Below are 14,491 nucleotides of genomic sequence, written 5' to 3' on the forward strand. Positions count from 1 at the left end.
GCGACACCAGAGGACAATAACTCTGCCAGGGAGCTCCACTCGTGTTACAAAACGTTTTGCACTTACAGTCCAAAGTGTAGGTTCTGCCCCTGAGGGCTCTGATGGGAGCTTTCACTCCCGTCACCGGTGGGAGGAGGGAGAAGTCCCCAGAGAACACGAGCTGCTGATGATGAGGCTCACTTCCTGTCAGTGAGAGTGTGACGATGGCTGAACGTGATCATAGCTTCACACCGTCATCACTCCTCTGAACAATCAGTAGTCAATAGACTGAATCAATACAGTGTTTACCAGCAGCTTTACACTCCGGAGCCTGATGTTAACAGATATAAAACTCTGTTGTTTCTTGCTGTAGCTTCTATCGTGGCCGGTTGGCTTCGCAGCTTCCTCTCATCCAGACGTGTCTGACGACTTGGGAGGTTTTCTTTTTTTCTGACATCAACAAACTGCGCTGCAGCAACTGTTTGGGTGAACGTGCGCCGAGTGAAGGCCGAGCTCAAGAGAACAACACCAGCTGCTGTGAGAGCAGCAGCGAGCCGGAGAGTCAGACCGTTGATCTGGAGCTGCAGCTCGGAGCCTCCAGGCTGCTCGGCAGGGCCGTGTTGAGAGAAGAAGAAACTGGAGATACCCAGAAAACACAGCTGAGTGGTTCCAACATGGAGACCCTGAAATAATCCACTCGCATCTTCTACCTCTAACAAAAGTAAAATGTTTTCTGTTTGACTTCAGGTTTCAACGAGTTCAATTTAAGACTTTTAAATGTTTCCAAGTTGGAGTTTTTCTCTTTTGCGGTGCATGTGGTGAAGAGGTCGGCAGGTCAGATAATTACTGTGTCGTTCTGAAGGTTACAAATATTATTTCATGTAATATTGACGACCTGTGTGATGAGAACAGATGAAGCTTCGTTCACTCGAGTTGCCGACACAAGAGTCGGAGCTTGATCCTCAGTCATCATTACTATCTGTGACCTCTCCAAAGACGTGATTAGAGACGCTCCCTTACAGACGGACGTCAGGCTGCATGTTTAAGTATTCTGCTGAATAACCCCCGATGGTTCAATCTGGAATGATCCATTCAAACCCTCTGCACTTGACTGACTGCCCTCTCCAATCGGAGGCAGGAAAATGGTCCGAAAGCAAAAGCACTCAAGTCTTTTGCTTTTGGGCTGAAATGAGAATTGAGGCTGTGGACACATTTCAAATCTGTCATGTGGCAGCGCTGCGGATGCCTGGTGATATCACTCAATTATGCATCCTGAATGACGTTGCTAGGTTACAGAGCTGGCCGAGTGGCTGATGGGACCATCCAGCGATGGCTCGACGTCGTGGGCTGATCGAGGGTCTGCACTCAGCCGCTCGGCGCCTCTGGCCTCAAACCTGCCACGAAACCCACATCTGGGGATTACGATGTGCAAATCAAGTGGTCGGGCGGCGGCGGCGGCGGCGGCGGCGGCGGCGTCAGGTTTGGAGAAAGGCAAAACTTTCTCTCCAGGGAACTTTCACTGATCATTTACCTGATTTAAAAACCAACTTATTCTGTGAAATATCCATCATGCATTTCTCACTGCACACTTAGAGTTAAATGATTGATTCTTTGCCTGAGATATTTTTCTGCACAGTCTTTGTTTTAAAATAGTACCAAAGTATTGCTTTGCATTAATCTTAATATTCTGTCATGCTTCACACGTAAATTTGTATATTTTTGCTATTACATCTTTTATTTCCCAGGTTGCAGTCATTTGCAGGCTCTCAGTTATTTTTTCCACAGTGTAGTGACCTGATTAAACCTTAATCTTATCTTCTATTATTACATTTCTTTTCCTTCGTCTGAAACCTGAACCCCGTCGAGGATCCTGATTCTTCCAGGAGGATTTTTGAAGTCTATCACGGTCTTTATACGGTCGTAATATTAAGAGTGAACTTGTGAATCTCGTCACGATGAAAACACAGAGAAACCCTCAAACCCAATGTCTCTGCAGTTTGTCGTCACACACTAATGCTGCATGATGTCTGACTGCACTTTAAATTCCAGAGCAGATCACAAAGTTTCCAAAGGTGCCAAATACGTCAGGAGGAGTTTTTGAGATTGTTGCTCACACAATGTACAAGTTATAAGTGCAAAGTTTACCCATCATCCATTTCTGTATCGTGTGTACGGCACCTGTCAGGACGTGTGAAGAACTGAAAACATGTCGTCTAATGTGGGTCGATAAAGTAACTTCCAGTCAAACAACACAAGTCTCGAGCAAATCACACAAAACAACCCATCTAACACACACACACACACACACACACACACCTCTCACCTGTATATGAGTATATCGTCTGTGGAGCTGTTGTACTGGATCTGGTACATGCGGACTCCTGGGATGTGGTTCTGCGGGGGCCACCTGATGGTCGCAGAGCTGGATGTTACATCCGACACGCTGACCCTCTGCTGGTCCGACCGGGCGTGGCCTCCGCTGACGTTGGACTTGATGGAGGTGGGGATGTCCGACGGCCCCGGGTCAGGGTCCAGTTTGGGGTCAAAGTGTGGAGACGGATTAACGACCAGCTCCACAGGAGCAGTGGCCTCGCCGGCTGCGTTAGACACTATGCATGTGAACTTTCCAGAATCCTAGAAATCAAGAACAATCCATTTTTATTCTTGTGTTTTAAATGCGACTTCATCTCCAAGAAACCGAATGTACCAAGACCGTGAGCGTGCACGTGACCACAGTCCAACCACATCTCTACCTTGACCGAGGCCTTGAGGATGTCCAGCGAGCCGTTCTCGTAGCAGACGGTTCTGGACGTGTTTCCGATCAACTTTCCGTCCGGACTGACCCAGTGCGTGGAAGGTTCGGGATCTCCGATGGACTTGCAGCGCAGGCTGACCTCCTGACCCTCCATCACAAACATCTTGGAGGTGTGGCGAGTTATCATCGGTGGCTCACAAACAAACTCTTCCTGTTCGGACAAAAACAATAAAACATGGAACTCACTGTGGTTCAACTTATCCAAAAGGCGTCAACCCACTGTGATGTCACACGTTCCACTGGTTTGTGTTCAGCGCCATCTTGGTTTTTTAAAACCAGAAGTAACCATATCTGGAGGAGCGGGGGGTGGAGCCTGACAGAGAGATGGAGGACACACCCACCTACACCTGCCACCTGCACCGATTGGACGGTACTAGCTGTCAATCACACTGTGGTACTATCCCAACACATCCGGTGCTTTATGGTCTGTTTGACTCTAAATGATCATAACTCACTAAATGAACATCAGCTGTTTGAAGAAGACTTGAAACTAGAGACTGAGACAGAAACTCCTGAATGTTTCCTGACGTTATAAAGTGAGAAGTCACTTTCTATAGACTTCTATAGAAACCACCAGAGGAGTCGCCCCCTGCTGGTCAGCACACAGAACACAGGTTTCAGTTCACTTTACAGATCCGAAGTCTGCGTCCATTTCTATTTACAGTCTACGTTCAAACCTTGTGATAAAGGAGAGATGGTTATGACTGTATCTGAAGAATTGCTGAACTATGTGAGTATTTTTGTGTGTCACATCAAAAGGGACAAAAATCTAAATTTGTCTTTTCACAGAAAACAGAAGATTTTCTGTGAATCTGGGCTCTGACCGACCTCCACCGGCGTCTTCAGATAGAGTTCAATTGTTTGCACATGAAGATTAAGTGATCTCAGAGTTTTTCCAGCCCTTGCATTATTTAAAACCCACCCACTGAAACCTAAGCCTGTGTAAAGCTGGAAAAAACCCTGGTGGAGTATTACTGCAGGGCCAAGCAGGGCCAGCCGAGGCTTACCAGGGCTTACTCATCATTCCAACCACTCGCAGTTTCTCCAAACCCGTCTCTGGGCCCTTCGTGGGTCGTGTTACCAGCAGTGATGATTGCTGACCTGATGACCCCCCGAGCCGCAGCTCCAAATAAACCACAAGTACCTCTCAGTCTTATATCGCAATCTGACACTCGACTGCTCCTGCCAAGCTTACAGAGGCTTTGATTGAACCCCCTGCTGTGAGAGTCTGGGAGAATAAAAGTATGAGAAGTTGGATATCAGAGGGAAAAGGTGTCAGGCGTCTTATTGGTGGATAAAATATCAGATTTGACGAGCTTCAAATTACAACAAATGTCAAGGTTCCTTCCCGCTCCGTGAGAAAGTAACCTCATCGACTTCTGCTGCACAAGAAGCAGAACAGAGGCAGCGAGCAGCCGAGCAGCGTCGACTCCGAGGAGGAAATTCCCTCTGCTAATGTCTGACCTCTGATGGATGCAGTGGAAGTTCACTTGTCCTCTCAGAGGGAACGAAGCTATTAACTCTCAGAGAATGAATATGCTGAGACACTTTGGTGACACAGGATGGACCTCCTCACCAGGCTAATCCTCTTATAGTGATCCTACACCTCTCTGAAGGAGGAGCGACTATTACTACAGGTGGAGCCCGGGTCTGTGCATCATCCTCTCTAATGTGATACCAATTAATCCCATTGTTATCTCATGGTGCTCCTCAATGTAGCTCTCAATCAGTCCGGGGTCGGAGATCTCCACCAGAGGCAAAGAGTGAATCAATCTATATCCTCCTCTTTAAAGCAGCATCTCCATTCTGCTGTTCTCTGCCCGAGAAGTAGCACAGCTCTGCTATCGTAGAGAAGTGGCTGCCCAGCAGGTGATGGGATGAAGAACAGATCGAATGGTGGCTCGACCTTCAGTCCAACTTCAGCAACAACGTATTCACAGTGTTTCTTCATGTTCTCTGAGCTGCTCCTTAAAGTCCGTCACTGGGTTTAGTAATATGTCAGTATCAGCAATAACTAAATGTTACTTCTCCTCCGAGCAACGGTGAACACAGACATCTTCACACAGACATCTTCGTCATCCGCTTCTCCAGGATTTCTACGAACTTTACCAGGAGGCGGAGAAAGTCGGCAGAAAGTGCGGCGCCTCTCACTCGGACATTTGGTATCACACATGCTCGTCCTCTGGAGAAACTGTGGAGGATCTGCAGAGTCCTGTCTCAAAGCAGCTCCAGACCCAGAGAAATGCAGCATTCTGCCTTTTATGAATCAGTGCAGCATCAACATGATCTAGAAGCTGTTAGACATCATGAAAACGTTTTATCATCTCTTCAGAACTATTTAGATAAATATATGGAAACGAGTTTGAAGCCTGAAGGACTTTTATCCTTTCCCAACTAAACAGTGGAGCATGTAAACGCCTTAAATCACCCACTGACGTGTCAGTTCCGGGGTTCTGAACTAAGGTTGGTAAAGTTTTATATGACAAACCTCTTTGATGGTCCAGAAGTATTTCCCCGCCAGGTCTTTGGGTGACGCGCAGGTCTCCAGGTCGTCCTCCCGGGTCAGCCTGCGGAGCCACATCAGCTCACAGTTACAGTGCAGGGGGTTCCCTCCGAAGCTCAACACCAGCGCTGTGAGAGGGGAACCCTTCAGCTTAGCGTACACTGGGATCCGCAGGAACAACGGGTCGGGAGGAATCTTCTTCAGCTTGTTGGACGTCATGTCCAGTCTGGGGATGGAGACAGACAATTTAACTTGACCTTGTATTTTGAGGCCTGTGCTGCGGTGGACAGAGGAGAAAAGACCAGTTGGCTGAACTGTACTTATATGATAAATCTTACTTCACGGCATGGGCAGTGCAGGGAAATGGAAGATATCACATAAGCTTATTAAAAAGCCACAAGCTACACAAGTACATTAGATAAATTGACAATTTAAACATGTTCTAATCATTAAAGATGTAAGATTATGTTTCCTCAGTCACTGTTATCAAAGGCTGTTTGACAAACAAGGTCTCTCCCTCGGATTTAAAACTTAAAGTGCCACATTATTCTTCATTAAAAAGTAAAAGGAATATAAACTGAACACAATGAATAATGAGCCGAGTATAAAGTAAGTTTTATACTGATATTATTCTGTCAAATGCAAAAAGCAGCAGCTGAACGAATGATCACGATTCTCATTCTGACCAGTTTGTAAAAAGTGGGAACTAGTCTCCCCCAAAAATGTCGTAATCACATAATCCCCATAATGCATAAAAACTTAAATTCCAACTCATCATTTCCAGGAATTAAATCATAACGTTCTCCCCACGACACTGGTGGTAATGCAGTAGATCCAGGTATTCACTGATGTCAGCAGCAAACACAGTGAAGCTTATTTTCCCCCGGAGCCTCTCATTCAACAACGATGACTTAACAGGAAGTTAATAGCTGTGGCGAGCAGGGAGCGTGTGGCTCTCTGCACATTTCACTCTCATTATTTCACGGGCAGCAGCCTCGTGGTGAATTAGTGCGTGGGCCCGTGCTGCTGTGTGTTGGTGAGCGCTCACCTGTGCTCCCAGTAGCACCTGCTGCTCCATGCGTCGGCCGCCCCCCCGGGCACAAACAACTCATTACAGCCTTTTAAATAAATGCACGCGTCCTCATCTGGAGCTCGCTCGGTTTTCCTTATCACACGTCAATGGTTTCGGCAGTTGAGGCGTAAATTGAAATTGAAATTGCAGTTGATGGGCTTGATGGGTTTGTGCCTGTTCAGTGAGTTGAGCATCAGACGGCCGCTAATAATGAGAAGGACCTGTAGCTCAGAAACCTTTCAGAGGCCGAACTAGACGAGCTTTGCAGAGTCTTCCTGAGCAGAGTGAGAATATTCTCTGGGCTCCTCCTTCCACTTAGTGACAGTGCAGCAGGAGATCGTCCGGGTCAGACATGAGGGGCGGAGCCTGTGGAGCAGCAGGAGACATCATCACCAAAAGCTCTGGAACCTCCTCGTCTCTCCAAGTTGACGTCTTCGTCTTCTACGTGTACGGCTCCTCTTCTTCATCCTGAGATCTTTGTGTTCTTCCAGTTTCACGTCCGTCACGTGTTAGAAACCTCATCAACACGTCCACTCGCTCTCTGGGAAGCTTCCACACATTGTCCTGCTGTTTCCTCACATGGACTCACGAGGACATGTTACACACATTTTACCAGGAGGCTGCAGGAGAAGATCCAGAAAACGTCCAGAGACACTGACTCAGACATCTGCGCTCACAGCTCCTCCAGATTCAAACAGTGTGCAAGCAGAAAGCTGAGAGCAGAAGACCAGCAGATCCCTGTTTCAGATCCCCGTTCTGTCTGGACGCCAGTGAGGGCTCCGATGTTTACCACCGTCTCCTGTCGACGTGCCCTCAGGCAGGATGCTGAACCCGCAGCTGCTCCGGCGGCGCCGCGGTGCCGACCCGGTCACGCTGGGCACGTCCCTGCTGTATGAGCGAGGAGCCGGCTGCGAAATGAACGGAGCCTGGAAAGCTCCAGTTCCCTCACGGCGAGGTCTGTCACGGAGGGACTCGCTCTGTGATTCCAGTCGGATCCTGCTCTAGTTTCAGGTCTAATTGGTTAGAAGATCAACAACCAGGAGAAAAGCGCTCATCAAAGGGACGGATGCTGTCGGATACGGATTCGGTTTATTTTAATTCTGGTGCAACAAAATCTTCATTTCTACAGATGTTGTCCCAGAGGACAGAAGCACTGATGAGCCTTTTCTTCTTCATCCATTCAGATGCCGGTTGATTTAGAGTTCATGTGCAGAGTCGTTGCTGTTTTATATCACGTATTCTTCCATATAACAGATTTATTATCAAACTGTGTGAGGTCCATCCGCTGCTCCTGCTTTTTCTTTCACCAGGAACTTTACTGGCGTTCTCAACCCTCAAAGCTTTTAAAATACCTTTGGATGGTTCATAGAAACAACCACTGCTTCGTTTTTATAGTCAAAAGATATGAAAATACAGCGTTCAGTGTTAGTTTGACTTTAATTTTAAGTTGCTTCAGTCGTCTGTGACTGCGTCTGTGCTGTGTGGAGCAGGAGATTTTATGAGAACTGGTTTGATGGAAAACTGCCTGTGGGGTTGGTGGAAGTGGCTGAGCCGGCATCATATAGTTCACGTCCCGTAAAACTGAAAGTGTGACTTAAAGGAAGCTTGAAAACATCCATCAAGCTACAAACAAGGGGATAACTGTGTTTTATATCCTCACACGGAGCCGAGTGCCGACTGCACCCAGATCTGCTGAGAGGCCATTTAGGAACGCAGTTTCAGGTTCTTCCTGAGGGACCAGGAGCAGCGAGAGACGTTCTGTGTTGCTCAGATTCTAAAACAGAAACTTTTGGAAAACGCTGCCGACCTCGTTTTTGTTTGAAATCTCCAGAGTTGTGTTTAAGTTTTATTCATACAACTACGATCTCTATGTAGATCTCTATCAGGACAGACTGGAGGTATCAATGGTGAAAAGAAAAATACAGAATTGAACTGAACAACAGCTGTTAGCAAAGACAACAAGGTCAGAGATTATTTCTAATACGCAAGTAGAACTCGTCTGGACAAAGTTTGCAGGTGAGAAATCTGCGTATCGGTGTGGACGCAGCCTCGGGTCGTAACTCATAGAAGTCACAGCTACACACATTTGGATTCAAGGCAACAAATGAGATGATAAATACTGTTGTTGGTGAACGTTTCCCTCCCTGTGTCCGTGGCGTCCTGTGATCCTCACCTGGCCAGCTTGTGCAGGTTGGAGAAGATTCCCTCTGGGACGCTCTCGATCAGGTTGTGGTCCAGACTCAGGGTGTTGACACTGACCAACAGGCCGACGGTCTCCCAGGGGATGTTCACCAGGTTGTTGTAGCTCAGATCCAGGTCCTCCAGCGTCTCCAGGAAGTCCTGCAAAGGGGGGGGGCAACATTATCATCTGTCACTGTGTGAAGCTTCAGTTGTTTTTGATCATTTGAAGCAGGGGGAAGTAAAGGAACTGAACCCAGAGTAAAGAAGTCCAGTGAAGTACACGGGAGCGATTACAGCCTGTTGATGACCCAAAGTGTTGATGTTGTAATCGATAATTCATAATTCACACGATGGTGAAACTGTTTGAACGTCACACCGGCTCAGTTCTCATTACACTAATCTGTGCTGTGTTGCTTTCTGAACAGAGGGAATCTCATTTCCTTCGGACAAAAGAAACTTTAAGAGCCGTGAAGACGAGTCGAGCAGAAAATCGCTCGTAAAAGGACGAAATTTCACGACCGTCCTCTGGAGAAAAATGAGAGTTTGCTTCCAGTGACAGGGCGGATGGGGGGGGGTGCATCACTGGAGTCTGATGTTTCGTTAATAGAAAGACGTGAATGTGGATCCACTGTTAACTGAGAACTGAAGAACTGTCACTGTTCTTAACAAAGCTGTGACAGGATGAACAGAGATGAGACAACAGAAAGAAAAGACAGTGATTCTGGTTTTAAAACTCGAGGTTCTGTACAATCCTGAATATTGAGAAATGAATCTTTCCTCCAGTTCCAAGGTTCTCGCTGCACATTACAAACATTTTTGTCGCTATTAATCAATTAGACCTAAATAGTTGGAAATATCAGGCCCAGGTTTCTTTATCCTTTAATATCAAAAGTAAAAATACTAAGTAGACTTAATTTGCACATCTTTTAAAAATAATCCTAACACATGTATTTACATTCGGATAGTTATACATGGGTTTTATTAAAGAATGAAGTAAACATTTAAACTGAATGTAAAAACAACTCATATATTAGTGAAGCATGTGTTTGTCTGTGGTTCAGTCTGAACTTTTAACTGCAGCGACAGCAACAGTTGGAAGTTCCTCTTCTCTTGTTCTTTGTTCATTTGATTTTATATTAGAATTTAATGTGGATAAAGTGGACCGGAGTCTGGTTAGCTGAATTAGCCTTATTACCCTCAGGCCCTCATCAGTCGTAAATTATTATTCAAATTGAAAACTAATCGTTGCGCTGACACAAATTGAGTTTTGGTTTGTCAATGCGCAGCGTGAATTTAGTTTAATTGAGTAATTGCAACGACTGAAACTGAAAATGGACCAAAACCACTTTAAAATCAGAAGTGGAAAAAAATGTCTCCATAAAAACCCGGTTTCAGCCGTTTGAATGCGTCTGGATGCTGCTGCTCACGGACAGGTCTCCATTCTGCTCAGAGGTGGTGCGGAGGGTCAGAGCGACTCTCACACAGAACCACAGCTCAGCTGGACGTCTTTTTAATAACCCGGCTCTCAAATAAACACTTTCCCCTCCTCGTTGTGTGGAGCCGTCTTTTCTCTGCTCATTAAATATCCAGTGCTGAGGTTTCCCTTCAGGTCCGACCCTCTGAACCTGAGAGACGTGAACTCTGAACCCACTGACGGAGCAGATCTGTGAACTCTCATCCACGACCTCATGATCTCTCGCTCCCCACATCCATTCCCCCCCCGTTCTCTCCTCCTGTTTCTCCCCATCATCTTTTCCTTCTCCCTCCACGCTCCCATCAACACGCCGTCTACAAACCAATCAGAGTCAAGTATAGGTAGACTCCGCCCACGTAGGTGATGACAGGATGTACGTATGTCAGACAGAATGTGAAACCAGAACTAACAGATCAGATGAAACTGTGAACACACACATGAAGCTTCAGACTCTCAGAGTACGAGGAGTAATAGTAATAATAAGTAATAGTGTCAGTGGTGCAGTAGCAGTGACAGATGTGTTAATGTGTTTGTTCTGGTGTCATGTATCTCCACTGGACGTGAGATGTGTCGTGGTGTTCACGTACCTGAAAGGCTCCGTCTGTGATGCTGTGCAGCTGGTTGTTGGCCAGGATGAGGTGCCGCAGGTTCACCAGGCCCTGGAAGTGGGAGTCGTCCAGGGACGTGAGGCGGTTGGCGTCCAGGTGGAGCGCGTGGAGGTCCTGGAGGTCGGCGAAGGCGTACGGCCGGATCTGACTGATGGTGTTTCTGCTCAGGGTCAGATGGATCTGGGTAATGAGGAGGAGATCAAAGGACGTCTTCAAACACAACTTCTCCATTCTGTGTGTTTTAGAGTCAAAACTTTATTTCTCTTTCTATTCTTCTTAAAGATTAATGAAGTTTAATGAGTTTATACCGGCAATCATTTCGTGAGGCTTTGTCAAATATAGCGTGTTTCAGCAGGACGCCGTGGGAGGTCAAAGGGCGCTCCGCTGCTGAGCCACGCCCCTGGAGACGGGGATTCAATGAGCTTCAGCAGGAAGTGACACTCGGGGCTGAAATCAGCAGTCAGGTCACACCATGACTTTCTACACTCACCCAGCTTCATGAATAATTATTCTATAGTAGCTGAGCACAGTCGAGACAAGAAATTACACACAGAACTTATTAAAAGTTGAATTTCGCTCCACCAGTCAGTGCAGTTTCAGTCTAGATCTATTTTCATCATATGAGGTCACTGTGACCTTTGGCCTCTGGAACCTAATCAGTTTCAACTTTGAAGAAATCCTCTCACGACAGAGTTAAAGACGCATCAAGTTAAAGACGCCACAACCTTGACCTTTGACCTTTTACTGCCCAAATCTATTTCCTCTGTGAGTCCTAGTGAACGTTTGTACCAAATTTAAGAGGAATCTCTCGAGGCGTTCTTCAGGTCACATGTTCACGAGGCAAAACATGACTTTGACCTTGAGGTGTCGCCGGCGCAAAGACACAACAAATCTGTGTGGGCTTTAAAGCGATCGTTAGAAAACACAGTGCTGGGGTCAGGCTGCTGAATACTTCCTCTGCACATGTGATACTATACGTGTGAATATATTCTATCAACACCCAGCGACGGGTCAATCAACACCCACACAACCTGTTTTGGCGAAGACGCCTGTGGTTCGCGACCAAATGATTCAAACCTCATTTCCCACGTTGCCTCGTGTGTGAGCAAACATCATCTGTGCTGCTGCAACTGCAGAAGAAGCATTCAGGACGTCTCCAGCTGTGATGACGCTCTATTCACCATTGAAATATCCCAACGTCTTTCTGCGCCCGCGTGCAGCGAGGCCTCGTCACCTCCGTTACGGGGTTGTGGTGGAAGTAATCGGTGAATTCCGCGCGACATCACCAATTTCACCTCAGTCAATATGTTGGAAGGAGCAGATGTTTCCTGAATTCAGTGTGAAATAAACATGAGAACTCTCCTCGCTGGTTTTACACGTCTCCGTGTTCCTGACGCTGAACAGTTTCCTCCTCAGATACTGAACTATATCACTTTCATGTGTCGGGTTCATCCACAGGAGTTGATCTGAACTGAAGTGAGATCATTACCTCTCTGTTTACCCTCAATCTGGGTCCTTAGAGTTCAAATAGTGACGTCCTACATTTCCCACAATGCCATAGTCCAGTTTAATGAATGTTTACCCTTCCAGGAACCTCAGTCCGGACTGTGATTGGCTCGTGTGCTGGGATGGAAACACCAGAATCACCAGAGGCAGAACCGTGTGTGACTGAGTTCATGGACATGATACAGACCATAGACTGTAAATCAAGATGGACGACATGACAGCTCCCCAAAAGGGAAGCCAAAGCTTTTCAGTCGCCCCCTGGTGGCTGGCTGCAGAACATGTCCTAAACCCCACCTCCTCTATGTTAGTAGCATCCACTGCAAATACATGTGGCAGGATGACAGCTTCTGGATAGTGGGAGGACGTGGAGACGCGTCGTCCATCTATATTTACACAGAAGTTGCTCTGTAGCGAAACATTAATTTGTGTTTTGTCTGTATTATTGATTTGTACTGTGTTAAATATTGTTTGAAATTTGTTCATTTGAACTTTTATTTTACTTTTATGCAACAAACCAGGAGGAGGGGTCTTAATTCCACTGGGTTCTGTTCAGTATAAGGACATTAAAGGCTTTTTATTCTATCTTTGTGTTTGGCTCTGGCGCCATCGGCAGCTGAGTGGCGTGTAGGTCGAGGGAAGACAGGACGTGCTGCTGCATTCTGGACCATCTGTGAGTTTCACTCTGCATGAATGGAGGCCTCCAGATGGGCGCTGCAGTGGTTCGAGCCGAGATGTAACCGCGGACTCGCTGGCGTCAGCTCGGCTGCAGTTCTGCATCAGGACGTCCACTGACGACAGCTGCAGCTCCTGTGACGTCTCCGAGCCAGCAGGCGGCAAATCGAATGGAATGTGCAGAGGAAGGAGGCTGAAAAACTCTGGATCGACCTCAATGTTTCTTCAACATCTGAACATTGTAAAGTTTAGATATATTGTTGGACTGTGGCTGGATGTGACCTCTCGTCTCCTGCGTGAAACCAAACGAGATCACAGAACTCCCCCCCGCCCCGACCTCACTGTTCAACATCACCACGAAGGACACACTACTCTGCGCACTGACGCTGAACATTGGTCCGGACGCTTAACGAACACGTGTGTAACACGACATTAAAACACAATCACACAAGGCAGCTCAGAAGCTAATGAGCTGCTGCTGGCAGGTCGTTACTCACTCAGCCTGTGACTTGTTGGACCAGAATGAGCAGCAGTGACGTGAGCTAACAGCCTGTGAGCTAACTTCCAGAGCGGGAACCTCTCAAATGGGAAGTTCAAGCAACATCGAGCATCACAAAGATAAGAGAGACATCGAAGTTCTTTCACTTTAAAATAAACCCCTATGTTTTAGCTTCGCTCCGATTGGTCAGTCCATCCACTGGTTGGCAGACTGGGAACACTGGACCTTTGTTTGTCTGTTACTTAGCAGCATCACACTCAGTGGGAGGATGTGGTTTCACTGACGAATCAGAGGCCAGATCCAGGATATCTCTTTCTCTTTCTTTAACATTGTGAGATTGAACGGTTCTCTAATTTTTTCAAACGGAATTCCCTGAGATAAATTTATGGATTTCAATCTGATATATTTCAATGATCTCCCCTACGTATATTAGCCCCCCTTCATCAGATGCCTGTGTGTTTTAGAGTCGATTCTTGTTCTCGACGTTTTAACACCGAGCTTCTTGGCTGATCTTCTGAACCAGTCCTCCCCAGCTCACTCCTCTGTGAAGAGAAGGCGAGAGGTGACAGGGCCTCCATCTTCTGGAGGAGTTTGCCTGAGGAACTGGAAACATCCCTGTCTGATTGTTTTAAGCTGTGAATTATGTTTCATTTATTCTTTTGTTTTGCCATTATTGTGAAATGATGTTGTGTTAACACGAATGTGAAGGTGTTTAGAAAGCGAGCTCTGACCAGGCTGGTCATGTTGGCAAAGTCGCGGTGCCTCAGCGTCGTGATGAAGTTGTCCATCAGCCTGAGCTCTGCCGTCTGGCGGTCGATGTTTGGCGGGACAAAGAGGAGGCCCGTCTTGGCACACAGCACCGTGTAGGACGGCAGCAGGTTCTGGCAGGTGCACCGCTTCGGGCACAGCATGGAGGAGGTGCAGGAGGCGAGGGAGGACAGGAGGATGACGAGGAGGAGGAGAGGGGAGACCACCGAGGAGATGACATCCATGGCTGCTCTCCAGCTGCAACAGATACAGGAGAAACAAAAGTTAGTCGCTTTGTGCAGCTTGTTGTTCGACATTCAAAATCCTCCAAGGGAGTGAAAATGACTTCCAGCTCTCGCACCGAGTTTCAAATTAAAAACCTTAGTGCTTCGTCTAAATCACTGCTCCTTGATTTGATTGACAGATTTTTATGGT

The 14,491-nt window shown here is 46.9% G+C and overlaps 1 protein-coding gene across 7 annotated transcripts in view; it reads right to left on the minus strand.

Moving 5' to 3' along the window:
• Positions 1–14,491, minus strand: part of si:cabz01090165.1 (uncharacterized protein LOC100333421 homolog) — a 219,053-nt gene that overhangs the window by 19,468 nt on the left and 185,094 nt on the right. For all 7 annotated transcript variants that reach the window (XM_047339678.1, XM_047339677.1, XM_047339676.1 and 4 more), the window contains 6 exons: positions 14,041–14,314; positions 10,612–10,812; positions 8,543–8,709; positions 5,283–5,523; positions 2,733–2,945; positions 2,303–2,613 (listed from right to left, as the gene is read on the minus strand). In XM_047339678.1, coding sequence (XP_047195634.1) covers positions 2,303–2,613; positions 2,733–2,945; positions 5,283–5,523; positions 8,543–8,709; positions 10,612–10,812; positions 14,041–14,314 — 1,407 coding nt within the window. The remainder of the gene's footprint in view (positions 1–2,302; positions 2,614–2,732; positions 2,946–5,282; positions 5,524–8,542; positions 8,710–10,611; positions 10,813–14,040; positions 14,315–14,491) is intronic.

Source organism: Hippoglossus stenolepis, chromosome 4 (genome assembly GCF_022539355.2).
Source record: "Hippoglossus stenolepis isolate QCI-W04-F060 chromosome 4, HSTE1.2, whole genome shotgun sequence".
Lineage (NCBI taxonomy): Eukaryota > Metazoa > Chordata > Actinopteri > Pleuronectiformes > Pleuronectidae > Hippoglossus > Hippoglossus stenolepis.